Source organism: Lepidochelys kempii, chromosome 11 (assembly GCF_965140285.1).
Source record: "Lepidochelys kempii isolate rLepKem1 chromosome 11, rLepKem1.hap1, whole genome shotgun sequence".
Lineage (NCBI taxonomy): Eukaryota > Metazoa > Chordata > Testudines > Cheloniidae > Lepidochelys > Lepidochelys kempii.
Window position 1 is genome coordinate 50358622 of NC_136390.1, and position 18065 is coordinate 50376686.

The window sequence follows — 18065 nt, forward strand, 5'->3', positions numbered from 1 at the left end:
TTTCTGGCAAACCTTAGCAAAACTTTGCCCAAGTTCATCATTGGCATGAATGCAACTGCACTGACTACAATGGAATTGAATCTGCTTACATGATGGTTGCCATCTTGGCTTACACACTGGTGATTGAACTAAGGGCCTCCAGAACTAAAAGCATGAGCTGAAAGCATGCAGCAGCTTGAAAACTCTGTAGCTGAGGGTTGTAACATACTCTATCCTCTGTTGATTGGACACAGAAGGGGACCCGTAACATACATTCACTGGTGTTTTGCACTTAAACCATTAGTGAATCTGTCCTCTTGTCTTCACAGTCACACCCTTTTTGTGGTGGGAGATATTGATCCTACCCATTCTGTAAAAAGACTAGGAACAATCAGGAAATTGACAAGAAAAAACAAATGATCATATGAAAAACGCCTACCACTAAAGCAGCACAAATAGGACCATGGATAATGTACAGCAGATGAGTTTCAGAACTGATCCAGCAGCTGTGGAGAAAATGGGAAGAATAAACATTTGGGCTTTTTATTAATTATCATCTCTCCTTGAAAGAAAATGTTACATTTTTAGAAACAAAACCTGAGATTTTACTTACTTGTCATTGAAATACAGACTTCTCGCTATAGCGTGTATGCAGGCAGGGATCAACGGGAATCCTGAGAACAGCAAATTTATAAATCAGCCTAATTCAAGGATTAATTCTGACTTCATCAAAAAAAGAACTGTTAAAGTGGCAATGAGTAAATTTTAAACATAATGAATGAATACACATAATAAACCTAATTTCATCCTGCATGCCTCACTCAGGCACACAGATATAACTGATTTCAGGTACTTTTCGATTTGAATGAGACTTTTCCAGAGTAAGGCCTGATGTAGCAAGCATCTGTGTTGAAAAATCTAATCCTGAGTAACAGTGCAGCAAGTAAGGCTCCAATCCAGCAAAACATTTAAGCAAGTGAGTCGACCCATTGACTTTGTAAAATTAAGCACATGCTTAAAGCTCTGCTGGATGAGGGCCTCGAGTAGGAAGACAGATTGAAAATTTTAAATCAGATCAGGTAAGTTAATGTAACAACATTTTTAATCTACTGTTTTCATTCTCACACTTGAAAATTAATGCTCATTTTTAGGCATGTTTCCGTATATCAGTGCAATTCTGTGTAGATGGCTAGACAAGCCCCCCTCTAATTCACCGGTGTTTTGCAGTATGAATAGCCATGCAATTTTACTGGTTATGTTTTTTATGTGTTTTGTTGGTTTCTAGTACATGGAAAATAACTAGGAAGCAACTATTTGCATCAGCTGTGGGAATCTTATATTTTTTCACTTTGACCATGCTACGTACAAAACTATATAGCACTATACAGCAAAACATCATTTGATTTGCTCCAATGTATGTCCTGTCATACAGAAATGTAGTCCAGTATATTGTGTTATTACGAAATTTGAATCTGTCTATATAAATAAATCTTAGGTCAAATTGTAAACAAAAAGGCATTTTAAAAAAGTACAACTCCAACTGTACTGACATTTTCCAGACTGCAAGCTGTATTAATTCTTAACAGGATATGCATAAAAGTTCACAGTCTCAACAGGGTTAATTAAAATGACTCTAGAATTATTTTTAGTGATCTATAGTACTTGAGTTGATAAAAATAAAACTACCAGAAAAGAGATTTAAAATACTTTATTGAATCCCTAATTACCTACATTTTGAACAGTGATTTTTGGTGCCCAATCTGAGACAACGTAAAAGGGCCTGATTTTCAGAAACTTCTGAACACCTATGCTCTCAAAATCAAGCCTCTTGAATGCATCTCAAGATGAGCAACCAAAAGCTGAAGCACACAAAATCACTAGTCACTTCAGAAAATTTTGGCCTGAAAGCTTTGTGCAAATACAGCCAGAAGCCTGAGTCCTGCCTTTTGTGAAAGTGCTATCCCACACTGCCTTAATTTGTCATGTTCAGTTTGTGGTCTTTGGTGGGTTTTTTTACGTAAGCTCTTTACCTACAGTAGTTCTCTATTTGCTTTGTGAACAATACAGGTCAAGCGGAACCTCTGGAAAAATAAATGCTTGGCCTTCCCCAATTCAGTTTTGACCCTCCTCCACCCTAGGCCTGGTGAGACATCTCAGGAAACAAACATTCATTCCTGTATAAACATCTTCAAGATGAGAAACAATGAATAATTACTTCTTATTGTCTCTTCATAGTAAGAGGCGCTTTTCTCTATGCAAAGGAGGAGTCACTTCCTGACTTCTCCAGTACATAATCTGCCTTTTAGCAAAGACAGAAGTATGCGCAGAAAGCTTTGCTAAAACAGTAAGGACATATTTAATTTCAGAGAAACAAACTTGATCTGGTATACATTGTTGAAGTATATGCGTACATAGTATTAGTTTTATAGATTTAAATTAAAAATGATGGTCCCCCCCCAAAAAAAGAAAGAAATCTTGAGGCAGCAGTTGTTTGTTTTTTTTCTTTTAAAGAGAACAACCTATGGAATTACATACCCCAGCCGAGAAGATAATACCACATCAGGTGTTGTTTCTCTGCAAAGACAGCCACCACAATGAGAGTATGCAGGTAAATGCCTTCACAGAGCATCCAGAAGTAATTGCAACCCATTAAATACAGGTAAATGAACTGATATACTTTGCAACTAACCTGTGGAAAAAACAAAGAATACAGCTTGAATAGTTAGTTTGTAATGGTTCCAAGAGATTTAATGGCAAGAGGGAAGCATTACTTATTGCATCACTCTGCTTTGCTACAAAGTTTGCTTTGATATGTGTTATTCATAACGCAGTACTCAAAAGGTGACATCCGGATGACTCCACAAAAGAGACTGTAGTTTTATTAGCTGGCTTGATTTTTGGGATGAATGCTGAAGGCTTCCAACACCACGGTGAACATAATGGACCTAGGGAAATCTTTTAAAATGATGACGTTTTCCCCTCAGAGGTTCCTCATGTTGCCAACACTGATGTAAATTAATCAATGCAGGTAAATAAAGATTCCTCAAATCTTTGTGAAAAGTATCTGATGGTAAGTAATATCTTTGAGAAGAAGATCCTTTGATTAGGCCACATTATCCTCTCAGTTACCTCTCAGTATCCTCCAGTGGGAACAGTGCATGCACTCTCCTCAGCGAAAGAAGGAGATTCACCTCCGTAATAGCTTTTTAGACTTTTTGCCCCAGTCCTCTCTACAAAACTTAATCCTAAACTTTAGAACTAAACGAAGACAGTCTAATAGGGTGTAATTTTCCTCTCACACAGTTTTGCACTGGTCTACTTCTACTATGCTACACCAATGTGAATGCTATCAAAATCAGGCCCATACACATTTATCCTACTGTATCTATCTACATTACACAGGCAAGTTCCCCCATACCAGTCTGAATCTGAATCATTCCACTAAAGATGTTGGAGTTGTACCAGTAGTGTGTGACAGGAAAGCCAGTCACTATGGATGCATTTATTTTTATTTAGTTCTGGAGCATAATCTTAAATTCTTTTGAAATAGTCCAGGCAAAATTCTAAATGGCTTAGAAACCACTACCTCTCCTGTCCACTGGAGAAAACTCATCTAAGCTTGGATTCATGGGATTGCTCAGAATAATCATTCCCTTGATAAGCTAAGCAGACAGCAGCACATGACAGAGCTATTTTAATGTATAGCTAGCCTTAGAGTAAATACCAGAAATATTATATCTAAGACCACCCAGAAGAAAAAAGATATCTACTGTATGCTAACCAGTAAATTTTCTAGTTGTTACTGCTAAGGAGTGAAATGCAAGGTTAAACCATCAGGCACCTGACTGTATCTAAATTGAAGTATTTTTGAGTATTGAAAATGACCAGCACTTTTTATGTAAGTGTTCAGAAATGAACAAGGGCTATACAATCTACCCCTCACTACTTAAGCCTCGCTAGCTGCCCTGCACTCCCATGAGACAGTGAAGTGTCATTATCCAACTTTAAAGGGGGAGGAGGGGTGGGGGTGGAACAAAAGCCACAAAGAAAGCAAATAACAGAGGCAGGTTTAGAACTCAAGACTTCTTGACTGCCAACCCCAGGACAAATTCATCCCTGGTATAACTTCGTTTAAATCATTCTTCCAGATCATACTACTTTCCTGACATTGTTTTAGTATTGTGCAAGAATACAAGAGATCTAGCTGCATGACACACAATACCAAACTGAAATCAGAAATGTAGTCCAATACTATCTATTTAATAAAGATCCATGTGATTTTGAACTCCCTTGCCTTCACAAACCTTAGCTGGCCAAACTGACCAGACATCTGTTGCATTATTTAAAGAATGAATAAATTCTTACTGCAATTCAAAAATGTTAGCTTTGATAGACATGATGTCATGAACTAATGATATCTAATTTATTAATATTTTCCATCACTAAATGTCTTTCCACACAAATCAACAGTGCAGCCAAATCCACTTTCACTTACTGGATTAGTTGCAACTAACTGCTGGTTGTTGGCAACTGCCGCCAGCCAAATTATTGTAACGATGGAGTTGCAAACAAAAGAGAAAAACAGATTTTTATGTAGGGTGATCCTTTGGCAACTCAAGCTCCTAGAAAAGAGAGACAAGAGCAAATTAATACATATGAGTTCTCAGCCTCATATTAACTATTCTGCCAACTCATTTTAAAATAATAAATTTAATTTTGTGAAAGGTAAAGATTTTCTTTATCCTTGATTTTATTTTCATTTGGCTGTATAATGCAAACCATGTGCAACACGTTTTATTATGCTTATAAGAAAAGCACTTGCTTTGGAGCAATTAGCTAAAAAAGGTCTGGAAAAACATGTTTACTTACTATTGCAAGGTGATATTTTATTCCATGCCAAATTATTTTTTTAAAAGCGTACGCCCCACCAATTATTTTCATACACAGGAAAATAGCATTTACTAAAGTATTGGTCCATCTAATCCAGTATCCTTGTTCAGAATCACACAGCAAGTCCATGGTGTGGCACAGACAGGAACAGAACCGAGGTCTCCTGACCGTCAGGCTCCCTCTCTCTAAGAGCCAGGGGCCTGTGTGAGTGTGAAAAGGGAGAGAATCACCGCAATAAGAATCGCCACCTCTTGCACCCTCAGTGCAGGAGCTGAGCATCATGGGAGTCCAAGTACCACGGGAGCGCAAAGACTCTGTACGGGGTGAGCACCACTCCTAGCACTAGCCTCTGCAAAAGAGGTAGAGGAAGGGTTGCGGCCTTCGGGAGAAGTGTCACTGGACGTCCAGGGAGCACTACAGTGGTCGAAAACTATGCCTACACTTACAGTGGCTTGTAGGGTACAGGTGCTACATCTGTAGCTCCATGCGGCAGGGAAAGGCTCTGGCAATGGGGTGGAATTGTGGCTACTGGAAATGTTGCAGTACAGCCCTACCCACCTACCTTCCTTTTGGGGGGGGGGAGGGGAGGACGGTAGCGTTAATTGACAGAGAGAAATTCTAATGGAAAAGGGAGAAGCTATCACAATTCCAATGACTGTTTACTGGTGTGGAGGCCAGACTTCAATCAATTCACGTTAGTGAGCGCCACGTCTGAACGCATCAGGAAAGGGAGGGAAAACCCCCAGCTGTCTAGTCTTTACAAACAGCACACCGAGAAAACCTAAAATCTGGACAAATATTGCTCCATATTTGAGCCAGGAAGATGATACAGATTAATATAATGTTTTCATAGCAATGTATTTACAGTATCTTTGCAAGAGTTGAGGTGCAGTGACTGGCAATCTGTTGAAGACATGCGAGACATAGGAAGAAAGGAAAAAGTTAAGTAGACAGTCACCAGTACGGTTAGATAGGTGTATTCTATGCCTGTTCAAGTCATACTGTAAAGATCTGCATTATAAAATTATGGTTATGCATTGTTCACAGTTTTTGCTCAGGCACCAGAAGGGAGTATGAAGCTTCCCACAGGTAAACAGAGCTGACCGTAGAGGAACCCGTGCCAGTAAAGGTTAAGTCTAATGTGTGGTGACACAATATAGACGCTGCAAGCCCAGCGAGCATGTGTATAAATAGCAGTGTAGACAGTGAGGCACAACTTAGGTGAGTAGAATGCCCTACGTGACTGAACCCGAGAGTATATACCCTACACCTCTCTCTATAGTGCCTCCATGTTCTATGCAGCTATTTTTAGCAGTGTAGTGTCTTGATGCCAGAGCCTTTCACTACTGTAGTGAAAGGCTTTGGCAATAGGAAAAGGCTCTAGGAGGATAGAGGCGGCGGAGAATGGCTCTGGCATCTCCCTGCTGGAGCCTTTCACTACTGCATGTTGCTACACACCACAGTGGACACAGCCTGCCTTTCACTGTGGTGTGTAGCTGCATGCTATTGCAAGTGTAGACAAGGCCTAAATCATTAAGGACCAGATTGTGGAGCCCTTGTTCAAGCTGAGTACCACCTTACTCCACATGCAGTCTCAATGAAGTCAATGGGACCACACTTAAGGAGCAAGCAGCTAATTCACATGAGGAAGGATGTTAGAATCTGGTCCCAACAATTGGCAAAGGTTAATCTTCTGGAAAAAAAATTGATAGAAAAAGCACAAATCACAAAATGCAGCTATGAATATGAATTAAGTTGTAAATTATATTCTATTAGGTCTTCTGTGGATATAATTTTGTTTTTGTCTTTGCGGTTTAATTTCTGAAGAACATGCAGGTTTGACTATGGATGTATATCGAAATTACTCCAGACTAGAACTAATAGTTATATGCAAAAATGAGTCATGAACAACTCTGGGACTCTGTGTCTGCTTATTGTCAAGACCTCAATGCACAGACAAGGAAAAACACATAAAACTTATGAGGATATCTGTCAGGGTCATCCAACAGCTGTTCCTGTTGAATATTCAGCACTCCCACCCCGCGCCCTCCCCCACCCATGCATGAAAGCAACATAGGACAAGAAAGCAAGACTGATGGTATTTTTAAAAGGAAGAAAACACTCTTTCAGCAATAAATAGCATTCCTTCCTAATCCTCTCCCCCTCCGCACCCCTTCTCCACACTGTTTTTGTTACTGATATAATGGTCTTTAATAATTCCTCCTCATAATTATGATCTAAGTGTCTTTTAAGGGTCTACCATCAGGTTTACCTTCATGAAATAAAATTTGGTTTACATTTATCTCTGGCACTCCATGAAACACATTTCTCTGATGTCTGTGGATAAGAACTACAGGGTAACATTTTCAAAAGTCCTTAAATGATGTAGGACCAGATTTTTAAAGGTATTTATGCCCCTAGAGAAGCAGACAAGTGTCTCTTGCAATTATTAAAAGCATTTAAATGAGTTGGGCCTTTGACTTTCAATGGCAATTAAGTGCCTAACTTTCTTAGGAGCTTTTTTAAAAATTCCACTAGGAATCTGCCTTTTTAAGGTGCTAAAATACCCTTGTAAATCTGGCCCTTTGAAAGCCTAGGTTCCATTGATTTTCAATGGGATTTATGCTCCTAAATGTCTACAGCACTTTTCAAAATGGGATTTAAGCATTTTTGAAAGTTTTACCCAATAAGATATATACAAGATCAGGCAGTATCTCTGAAAATAGTCTTCCTGCCTTGTAACACAAGAACAAGGGGAAGTTCAGAGGAACTGAAAAGTGGCAACTTCAAAACTGACTTTTTTTTCTTTACACAATCATAATATGGCCCTGGAACTCACTGCCAAAAAATTAGCAAGAATCAAAAAGAGGTTGGGCATTTATATAGATAACAAGACTCTCCAGAGTTATAATAGCTAATGCTGACATTTTTTGGGAAGGGATATAAAACCATCTGCTTTAGGATTTAAACCAATCTCTACCAGGGTTTGGCATGAGACCTTCATGAGGGACAGATTATCCAATGTCTGTCTACTATGAGGTTTCCTGCACCTTTCTTCTGAAGCATCTAGTGCTGGCCACTGTTGGAGATAGCATACTAGACAAGTCAGACCATAGGTCTGATCCAGTACAACAACGTCTCTGTTTCTAATTGATTTTCCCCCTTTCTTCCTCCAAACCCTTTCCCTCCCCTCTGTACTTGAAAACTGTCACTTGCCCCATCCTTTCTCTGCCCTCTCTTTATTTTAAATCTTTCTTAAGAGCTGGTTTAGCAGGTAGTTTATATGATACACAAGTAAGATGTGTGTGTGGTACTTCAATGTGGGGACACCCCCCCTGATTTTCTTTCACAGATCCCTTTCCAAAACTGCACCAGCTTTGTGCAGTTAGTTCACACAACACACAAGTCCAGTGTTTGTATGCTATCAGCTTAGAGCCATGGGAGAACCAGAAAGTTGAACCAGTACAAGAAGTTCTACTGGGCAGTCACAAATAGAACTTGAACCCCCCAAAGGGTCTGATTCTGTATTGAGAATCCAAAATATTTCAGTGGATTCTAAAGTCAATGAAGTGAGTTATCCAACAAAATTGTAGCTATGACAAAACTTTTCATACAGAAAATACAAAATCCGCATATCCATTGTTTCCCATATGATATTAGCTGGCCTTCAGTTTATTCAAGTATTTTTAGTGCTGCTTGGAAAACACTTTTCTCTGTGGAAAATAAAACATTTTGGTTTTTGACTGAATGAAAGCTTTTGCAGAAAGTCTACTTTCTCCAAAAGTTTTGATTTTTCAGCTGAAAATCAAAAAGTTTTAGGGTTTTGACAAAAAAGGTTAAATTTTCCATGGAGAAAAGTATTTTCCAACCAGCATTAAAAATACTTTAATGAACTGCAGTCCAGCAGATATCATATGGGAAACAATGTTTTCACTAAAAGCATAAATACATTAGAAACACAAAATTCCAAATATGCTCCCACACAACAATAAAAAAGCACCATCTGTTAAAGCCATGAATTACCTTAACAAATATCAGCCAATACATAACACATCCTAGAATTAGGCTAGATCCTCAAACATTTTTGTACTACTAAAAATACTATACAAGATCTGTGCATGTATCCCATCAGAACATCTTGTAGAGGCCTTTCCTCAGCTCCCTTTAAATTTTGTAATTTCCTTTTGTATCCCAGCATAACCACAGACTAGAAATTGTGGTTTGTGGGTCTGGATTTTTTCCATGTCATTCTCTAAGGATATCGGGTCTTTCTTCCAGAGAAACCATTGCCTTAGAGAATTAGACAAACATAACATTCTTACAATTTACTTCAATAGTAGCAATGCTAACCACCTGGCTTTGCTGTAAACACTGATAGCGTTGTCACAAGCTGAGATGAAATTGACATGGATTTCTATTCCAAACAGTGAAAATCAAGCTTTAATATGACTGTGGTTTCAAATCACCTTGAAATTTGTTCAAAAATTCAATGCCCAAACATTTTTTTCACAGCATTTGATTTTCAATCTGTTAGAACGCTTTATGAGTTTTAGAGCAGCAGTAAAACCCTCTCTGTGCCAAGTGAGTGTTTGCACTCACAGGTTCTTCATCAGTCTATTTTATGCAACAGTGAGCAATTAACAAAAAAGTCTCCATAATATACATAGTTCTTACTGAAGAATTACAAGCCACACTCACGTACACACAAATTTACAGTTTTCATGAGAAGCAGAATAACATGAACATTGTGGTTTAAGGTTAAGATTTCCAGAAGTGTCTAGTGGTTTTGGGTGCCCAGCTTGAAACACCACATAAGGGCCTACATTTTCAGAAAATACTGAGCACCTATCTTCTGAAAATCATAACCCTTTATGGTGTCTCATTTGGGCGCTCAGATGTTGATGCATCAAAAATTGCTAGTGAGTTTTGAAAATCTTAGTCTAAATCTTGAAAAGCATGCACCTAAATTGGAGGTTCACTGTGTTCAGTTGGATATACCTAAAAGATGGTTTTGCATATAATTGCCAGTTGCATACTGCCCTTATTGGCCTAACCCAGACCAAACAAAGTGAATAGAAGTCTTTGGGTGAGATTTTGATTAGCCCCTCTGTTTCCAATGAACTATTAGGCTATTCAGGGATAAGATAAGATATATCAAAAACTGAAAGGATAAGAGAGAAAGAGAGATTATAACTTTCAATCAGCCTGCTGAAGGTTCATATTTATCATGAAAATAACAATTAATAGGTGTAGTGTTTACTATCCTAATTAGCCCTGTTGTCTTTGATGAGATTACTCACAGTGGGAAGTCTTGCAAGGTCTAGGAACAAATTTTGAAAGAGAAAGTGATTAAGGACACAGAGGTAAACAGTAATTGGGATAAAATACAACATGGTTTTACAAAAGGTAGGTTGTGCCAGACCAACCTTATCTCCTTCATGGAGAAGATAACTGATTTCTTAGACCAAGGAAATGCAGTAGATCTAATCTGCCTGAATTTCAGTAAGGCATTTGATACAGTTCTCCATGGGAAATTATTAATTACATTGGAGAAGATGGGGATTAATATGAGAATTGAAAGGTGGATAAGCAACTGGTTAAAGGGGAAACCACAACATGTCATACTGAAAGGTGAACTGTCAGGGTGGAGGAAGGTTACTAGTAGAGTTCCTCAAGGATCAATCTTGGGACCAATCTTATTTAGTATTTTTATTAATGACCTTGGCACAAAAAGTAGGAATGTGTTGATAAAATTTGTGGATGAGGAGGACCAGAATATATGGAGGAGGACCAGAATATCATACAAGAAGGTCTGATGACCTTGAAAACTGGAGTATTTGAAGTAGAATGAAATTTAATAGTGCAAGGTCGTGTACTTAGGGACTAACAACAAGAATTTTTGCTGTAAGATGTGGACTTATCAGTTGGAAGCCACAGAGGAGGAGAAAGAAATGGTGTATTGGTTGATCACAGGATGACTATGAACCACCAATGTGAAAAAGGCTAAAGCAATCCTAGAAGGTATCTGGAGAGGTATTTCCAGTAGAGACAGGGAAGTGTTAATACCATTATACAAGGCAGTGGTGAGACCGCATCTGAAATCCAGTGTACAATTCTTGTTTCCCATGTTTAAGAAAGATGAATTCAAACTGGAACAGGTGCAGAGAAGAGCTACTTGGATGATCAGAGGAATAGAAAACCTACCTTTTGAGAGGAGCCTCAAACAGCTTGGCTTGTTTAACCTAACCAAAAGAAGGCTGAGAAGAGATATGATTGTCTCTATAAATACATCAGAGGGATAAACACCAACGAGGGAGAGGAGTTATTTAAGTGAAGCACCACCATGGACACAAGAACAAATAGATATAAACTGTCCATCAATAAGTTTAGGCTTGAAATTAGACAGTTTTCTAACCATCAGAGCATTGAAGTTCTGGAACAGCTTTCCAATAAGAGTAATGGGGACAAAAAACCTAACTAATTTCAAGAATGAGATTGATAAATTTATGGAGGGGATGGTATGATGAAACTGCCAACAATGGCATGTAGCCAATCTGCAACGGCTAGTAGCAAATATCTCCAATAGCCAGTGATGGGATATTTGTTGGGACAATTTCTCCAAGTTACTACAGAGAATTCTTTCCCAGGTGTCTGGCTTCTGCATCTCGCCATATTTGGGTCTGAGAAGGAATTTTCTCCTAGGTCAGAATATCAGAGACCCTGGGATTTTTTCGCCTTCCTTTGCAGCATGAGGCATTGGTCACTTTCAGGTTTAAACTAGGGTTGTCAATTAATCACAGTTAATGCCTGTGATTAACTGAAAACAAAATTAACACATTAATTTTTTAATATGTTAATTGCATACCTCTGGGCAGGGAGGGAGGAATCTGACAGTGTCTGGTCAGGCGCAGTAACCCAAGCCATTACCAGCGGGTGGAAAGAGAACAGAAGAAGAAAGAGGAAGTGGCTCCCATTCCAGCTCCAGCAGAGAGGTAGGGATCCTGACCCCACCGTGCCCCAAAGCCCTCAGTTGGCCCCTCGCTCTGGAGACTAACCCCTGTCCCCGTGTGCCATGCCTCTTGTTCCAGGGATCAACACATTGCCCCCCACACCGTTCCCCAATGCCCTTGGTCAGCTGGCATCCCATAGAGAACAGGGGCTGGTGAGCTCAGCCTCCCTGCACTAGTATCTTCTCCCTGCCCCATGTAGAGTCCCTAAGGTAAAATCCACCCTCCCTTGCAAACAAGGTCTCGCTCAGCTGAAGGGAGCCCACCTAGATCAGTAAAAGGAGATTAACAGGAGTTTATTCGCTCTGTTTAACAGAGCGATTAAAACTGAGATTCATCATGATTATTTTTTTATTGCTTGGGAGCCCTAGTTTAAACGGTTACTAAGCCCTAGCAAATGGTGGATTCTCTGTAACTTGAAGTCTTTACATTTCAGGACTTGAATAACTCGGCAGGAGGTTATGGGTCTATTACAGGAATGGGTGGGAGCGGTTCTGTGGCCTACAATGTGCAGGAGGTCAGACTAGATGATCATGATGGTCCCTTCTGGGCTTAAAGTCTTCTAGTCTAACTGTCTGGAGGACTGAACTCTCGGTCTATATCAGAGAGGACCATCAGAGGTCTCACAAGGTTATCATCGCAAACTCTCTCATATTAAGAAGCATCAAGAAAGAACAAAAAATTCCATTATCAGCCAAGATGGGTGAAATCCTAGCTCTTTTGAAGTCAAAGGAAGTTTTGATATTGACTTCAATGGAGCCTTGCTTAAACCTCATGTAGTTAATATACAGCCTTTGTCATGTTATGCATAACATTTCATATATGACGTATTTAAGCTTCCTGCTCTTCATCCTAGTTTTTATATTTTAAAAAACATATGCTATTTGCCATTAGTTCCCTGATGCTCGGTGACCACATGGCATTCTATAGCAAGCAAAGGAATCAGAGAAAAGTCTGGAGGAAGTGGGAGGAGAAGCATCAGTTTTCTTCATAAAACCATTCTCTTGACAAATAGAAACTCTGGGCTCTCCATACACTCACTATACCTCATAGCGAACAATTAATCTTTGTCATTCATCTTTTTACTTTGTTTCTTATTTCAGTTAATCAAGTGAATATGCTTTACAAATCCATGTCTTATCATAGTGATTAATCCGTCTTTAAAAGTTTGGATTCTTCCAGACTTGGAAGTCAGCAGAGTTCACTCAAACAATAAGAAAAAATTATTGTCGAATGAAGACTCTTCTCTAAGTAGCCACTCTCCAGTTCCATGACCTCTGTGGCTTTCTAACAGTCCTGGTAGCTCCCTCTCTTATTTTCTTTTTCAGTGTTATCTTTGTGATTGGGAAAAGAGCCATTCAAAGCTTTTTAAAACCTACTAAGAATGTTTAAAACATTATGAGGAGAGAATCCTATCTCACCCTCTCCAGCCACAGGCCTAAGACACAGTGGAGCTGATACAATTTCATCATTCAAGATCTGAGGAAGTTGCATAGGGAGTCAATATCCCAGAAACCTTAGTTCTGCAGGTGCTTCTTGAATGACCTAAGCAGCTAAGTTTGAAGGCTAGAATAGAAGAGGAAGGATATAGGGGTAGATGGGTGTAACAGTCCACAAATCCACTGGCCATTGTTCCTCCTGGAGGCAGCCACACCATCGTGGGTGCTATTGCAGCCTCAAACTAGCAGTAGAGACTCAAAAGCAACTTTGTTGCCTCTCTTTGTTTTGGGATGGAGGAGGAGACAAACCTGGCTGCTTGGGCTTGGTGTGGAGGACAGGGATTTATCCCAAAGTATCTTTATTATTTTGAGTATCTTGCTGTTCGGTACTCACCTTCCTTTAGCTGTAGGTCTAGGAATGTCCTCTGGTCCCTCTGAACAAGCCCATTAAATGCTTTAAGATGGAGCAGTCCCATAGTGTAATAGCTGTCAACTAGTGTTTATTAGTTCATTACACTAAAGGGTCAGTTCAGCAGTACCAGAGGAGAATTTCCCAGGCTCACACCTGAAAAAACCTTTGGCCAGCCAGACACCATCTGAAACTTCAGGCCAATCAGGAATAGTCAGTGATGCTTCCTTACTGTAGCTCAGGATTGTAACAAAAGCTGGGATGGGTGACAGAGTACCTGACAGTAAACAAAAAATTCATCTGGCCAATTATTACTGATATATGGGTATCCATAATTTGGTGTATACATTCCTATAATCGATGCCAAAAAAAAAGAATAGGTGAGAATGCAGAGAATGGAATATAAAGCCAGAGACAGGACAGTTACTCTAGATCATTCAAAAGAATGTCATCCTTAATTATTTTCTTAATTGTTCACCTTAATCAGGCATTAGTTCCAGAAGACAATAATAAACATGATTTATTTCTTCTCCCTGGTCATACCCTTTACCTTCTTAGGTTTCTGGGAAATAGGAGAATTTTCCTTCCTATTATGATATACCTTTGAATGCTAAGACATTCAATGATCCAAACCCATATATTCAATTTGGATCCTCCACTCAACCCTTATTAACATTTTAGGTACCAGGTATTTCAAATTGCCTGATTACCCAGGATTATTGTAGCCAAGGGAGGCTGGTGAAAGATGCAGAAACATTTTTAAATATACTTACTTAAAATAAAAGAATATGCCAAGAGAAATCAAAAGTGATGCAATTGAAAGACCATGCCCGATGATGGCCAGATAATACAAATTCAGGGCTGTCTGCAATAAAGTAACAAAATAAAAAACACATTATGAGCAAAACAAAAATACACTCGATAAAAGCACACCCCAGCAGACCTTTGTTACACATAGAACAACTGTTATAGATTAAGAAAATGAAAAATATTATAGATCAATAGTGAGTCAGCTCTAGAGGTCCTGTGATTAACTCTAAGAGGATCCTAAGCCATTGAAGATTCTCTCTCCATATGGCACGTAACATTAGTAGCAGTCATGTTTAATACCCATTGTATATCAGTTAATGCATCATTTTTTAATAGACACTCCTAATTTTTTTCTGTGCATTTACGTAGTCCTAGCTATTTACGTTACTCTGCTAGGAACATTCATGGCTAAAGGTTGATTCATCCAATAATGCTGCTCTTCTGCAAAGCAGAAAATAATGGTTTGGAGTTGCATTTATGTAATCCTTTCACGTGGAACACTTGTAGGAGTGGGTTTTTCTAAGCATTTCTAAGCATTTGAAAGACATTTCCTTCCAAACAGGGCCTACATTTGCCATGTTAGAACTTCAGCTTTCAATCAGCATCCCAGGAAGAGCATGAAATAAATTAATGATAACTCAAAAATAGCTGCGATTAAACTTGTGTCTTAAATCTATCTTCAGCAAGCTAAATTAAAGAACTTTGAAAAATTAGGCAGTAAAGAAAACACTGTAAAAATAAACACTTATAAAGAGCAGTTTAAGGAATAGTTGGCAACATATGATGTATCCTCATTAATAATCTGAAGTAAGCAGCACATTAAACACTACCGCCACTTTGAATTTACCTAATGTTTTCCAGGCAAGATTATCAATGTACAAACATCCAGTTATTGAATTTAGCCTCACAAAAACACCTATGACGCAGTAAGTCTTCTTACCCCCATTTTGCGTAAATGGAAATGCAGGCATAGAGGGAAAAATCCTCTCCACCTGCATACAACCCAAATAACTGGGTTCTGTGTGAGGAATTGAGATGAGAAATCAACTCCCCCAACCAAGACTAGGGCATCGGACTATAGTACAGATTCTTGACTTCCACAGACTTAATTAAAACCTTTGGCCTAGAATATCCACATTGAGACAGTTGTGTAGGATGTTAAAGCTACAGGACCTATGTAAATAGATTCTGTGTGGTCTACTAACATCCCCATTGAACAAGACAAGGATGCATAGTCCTACATGATGACATTTCTTTATTTTTACTCTTTTTTAAAATAATGTAGGAAATTCAATTCAAAACAACATTAAAAGTATGTTATGGCTGCAAAATGAAGCACTCTGAAATTGGAAGTGTCAAAACTAAAGTTATCCATGCAACTTTAACTCTGGTGACAGCACTAAATTATATGATGGCATGCTGGTCTAAAAATGGTTAAGTCAGAATCCAGCCCTTTGAGTCTGCTTAGCCTGCTTTCCTCTCTTGTTGCTTCTCTTGTTGCTGTCCCCCCTTCTAAACACACTGTAAGAACACATATGGGAATTAAGTGGCTATGAAAAAACTAGTATATTAATGACTGACAATTTTGCTGGTATTTGAGGTTTCATCAAGACTGTTACAAACTTTTCAAATGAGCTTCCTATCCATGGTAACGTGCACTCCTTTCCTACCTTTACTTTTTCATGTGTACGGAGATTACACTGGGTGTAGTTTGTCCACGTTCTGTTGCTTTCAGGATGTCTAAACCAGTTTCCATTTTGGTCACAAATCTTTGTCACTTTTTCTTTAGCCAGCCAAAATGGGGAAGAAAAAGCAAGCAAAAAAATAGTCAATACTCAATGTCTGTTTCTCCATCTCTAGTATTTCTTAGCCTATAAAAACTAGCAAAGTACAGACAGATTTATTAGTGTGAACAGAGAGCTTTCTTACATTAATATGAATTCTGAGAACCTCATAGCCATTGTATTTGCTTGGCAAGGGCAAGCAAACAAAAATATCCTCCCATCCTTCAATCTAGTTACTCTAAAACTATATCACACAAACTATTAGAGAACTAGATGGCATGATAAGAAGATGTAAAGGTCTTATGTGACAGTCAGGGATCCAAATTAAAATCTGACATTTCAGTCTAATAAATTAGAATTGGAGAGGAAAGAAAATGTCATGAGAGATATTGCTTATAATGTTGACAGTCACTGAAGGAATTGCTTTATCTGTGAACGCTTTACTGCCAACACCTAGCCAAATACTCCCAGGCATGAAATGGCACTGGGAGATCCCAAACGCAGCAGAATCACTCAGGTTGATGTCATTCTCATGACCACAGAGGGCATGTTTCAATTAAGAAAATAGGTCAAGGTTGACCATGGGGGAAAAGTAGTTAACTGTGACCAGCTGAATTGAGGTAAAAGGTATTAACATGTGTCTACACTAGGGAAACATTCTGGGTTAACTAACACATGTTAACAAACCTTGCGCTACCCTCAACTTATTTTTCTAACCTATACAGGCTCACAGGGGCAATTATCAGTGTGGTGGTGCAGTGGGGAGTGTCCTGCCGGTGGGTCTGTGTGGTCAGTGGACCTGGGCAAGGAGCGGGTGTATACAACCAGTAGGTGTGCAATAACATGGAATCTTTTGTAGTAGCAGCTGCCAAGGAGCTGAGCCACTGATCTGTGCTTGGTGGTTAGAGCAAGAAGAAGATTAAATCACTCCCACATACCATTTAGCCTAACAAACCTGGCATACAGGTCCATACACATTTACCTGATGGGTTAAAGTCCTGAAAGTAGTCAGGACAGCGTTGTACTGATACGGTTCCTGCTGCAACATCATTCCAACACAACCAACCATCCCATGTTCTATTACAGTAAGGACCTGCACAAATATAGAGAAATCAGATGATAAAGTCTGGATTCTGCATTCACAAAAGCCTTACAATAATTAGATGTAAAATCTGAAAGAAAGCATATAAACCAAATAATTTCTCTAACAGTTATCAGTTAATAAGATCTCTTATGTGTAGTTTTTAATTCTTCAACACAGAACATAAATATTTCAATCAAAAGCAACCTTCTTTTCTTGAATAAAAAGCTTTAAACAATGATTTGGAATGAGCTTTTAAAGGATGAAGTAAAATCTTAGCCAAAATATTTTAATTAAAACTCCATCTGATCCGATGATAAGAAGAGTACCTTTATTTGTATGTGCATTTCTTTCATTAAGATGTATTTAAAATGTGTCATCATTCACCATAATTGTGACTACAAAGGCCTAATCTGCACTTTATACTCAATGCCAGAGCTACGCAGTGTATTACATAGTCACAGTCCTGAGACACAAGTGACTGAACTAACCAGTTAAAATCAAAATAGTCTATGTTAGGATAAAGAACAAACTTGTAAAGACCATTTCCTTGCTCTTATTTACACAGCAGAGCTATACAATATGCCCATAGCCATGTGGAAGGCACAGATCTGTAAGAGTTATGTTTATTTTTAAACTGCATAAACATTTGTCTTGACCATAGAT

General features: G+C 38.7%; 1 protein-coding gene across 5 annotated transcripts in view; it reads right to left on the minus strand.

The window, feature by feature from the left end:
• CALCRL (calcitonin receptor like receptor) overlaps positions 1-18065 on the minus strand; it is a 95132-nt gene that overhangs the window by 25433 nt on the left and 51634 nt on the right. For all 5 annotated transcript variants that reach the window (XM_073306116.2, XM_073306117.2, XM_073306119.2 and 2 more), the window contains 7 exons: positions 17301-17411; positions 16205-16317; positions 14498-14589; positions 4475-4601; positions 2515-2668; positions 593-653; positions 419-485 (listed from right to left, as the gene is read on the minus strand). In XM_073306116.2, coding sequence (XP_073162217.1) covers positions 419-485; positions 593-653; positions 2515-2668; positions 4475-4601; positions 14498-14589; positions 16205-16317; positions 17301-17411 — 725 coding nt within the window. The remainder of the gene's footprint in view (positions 1-418; positions 486-592; positions 654-2514; positions 2669-4474; positions 4602-14497; positions 14590-16204; positions 16318-17300; positions 17412-18065) is intronic.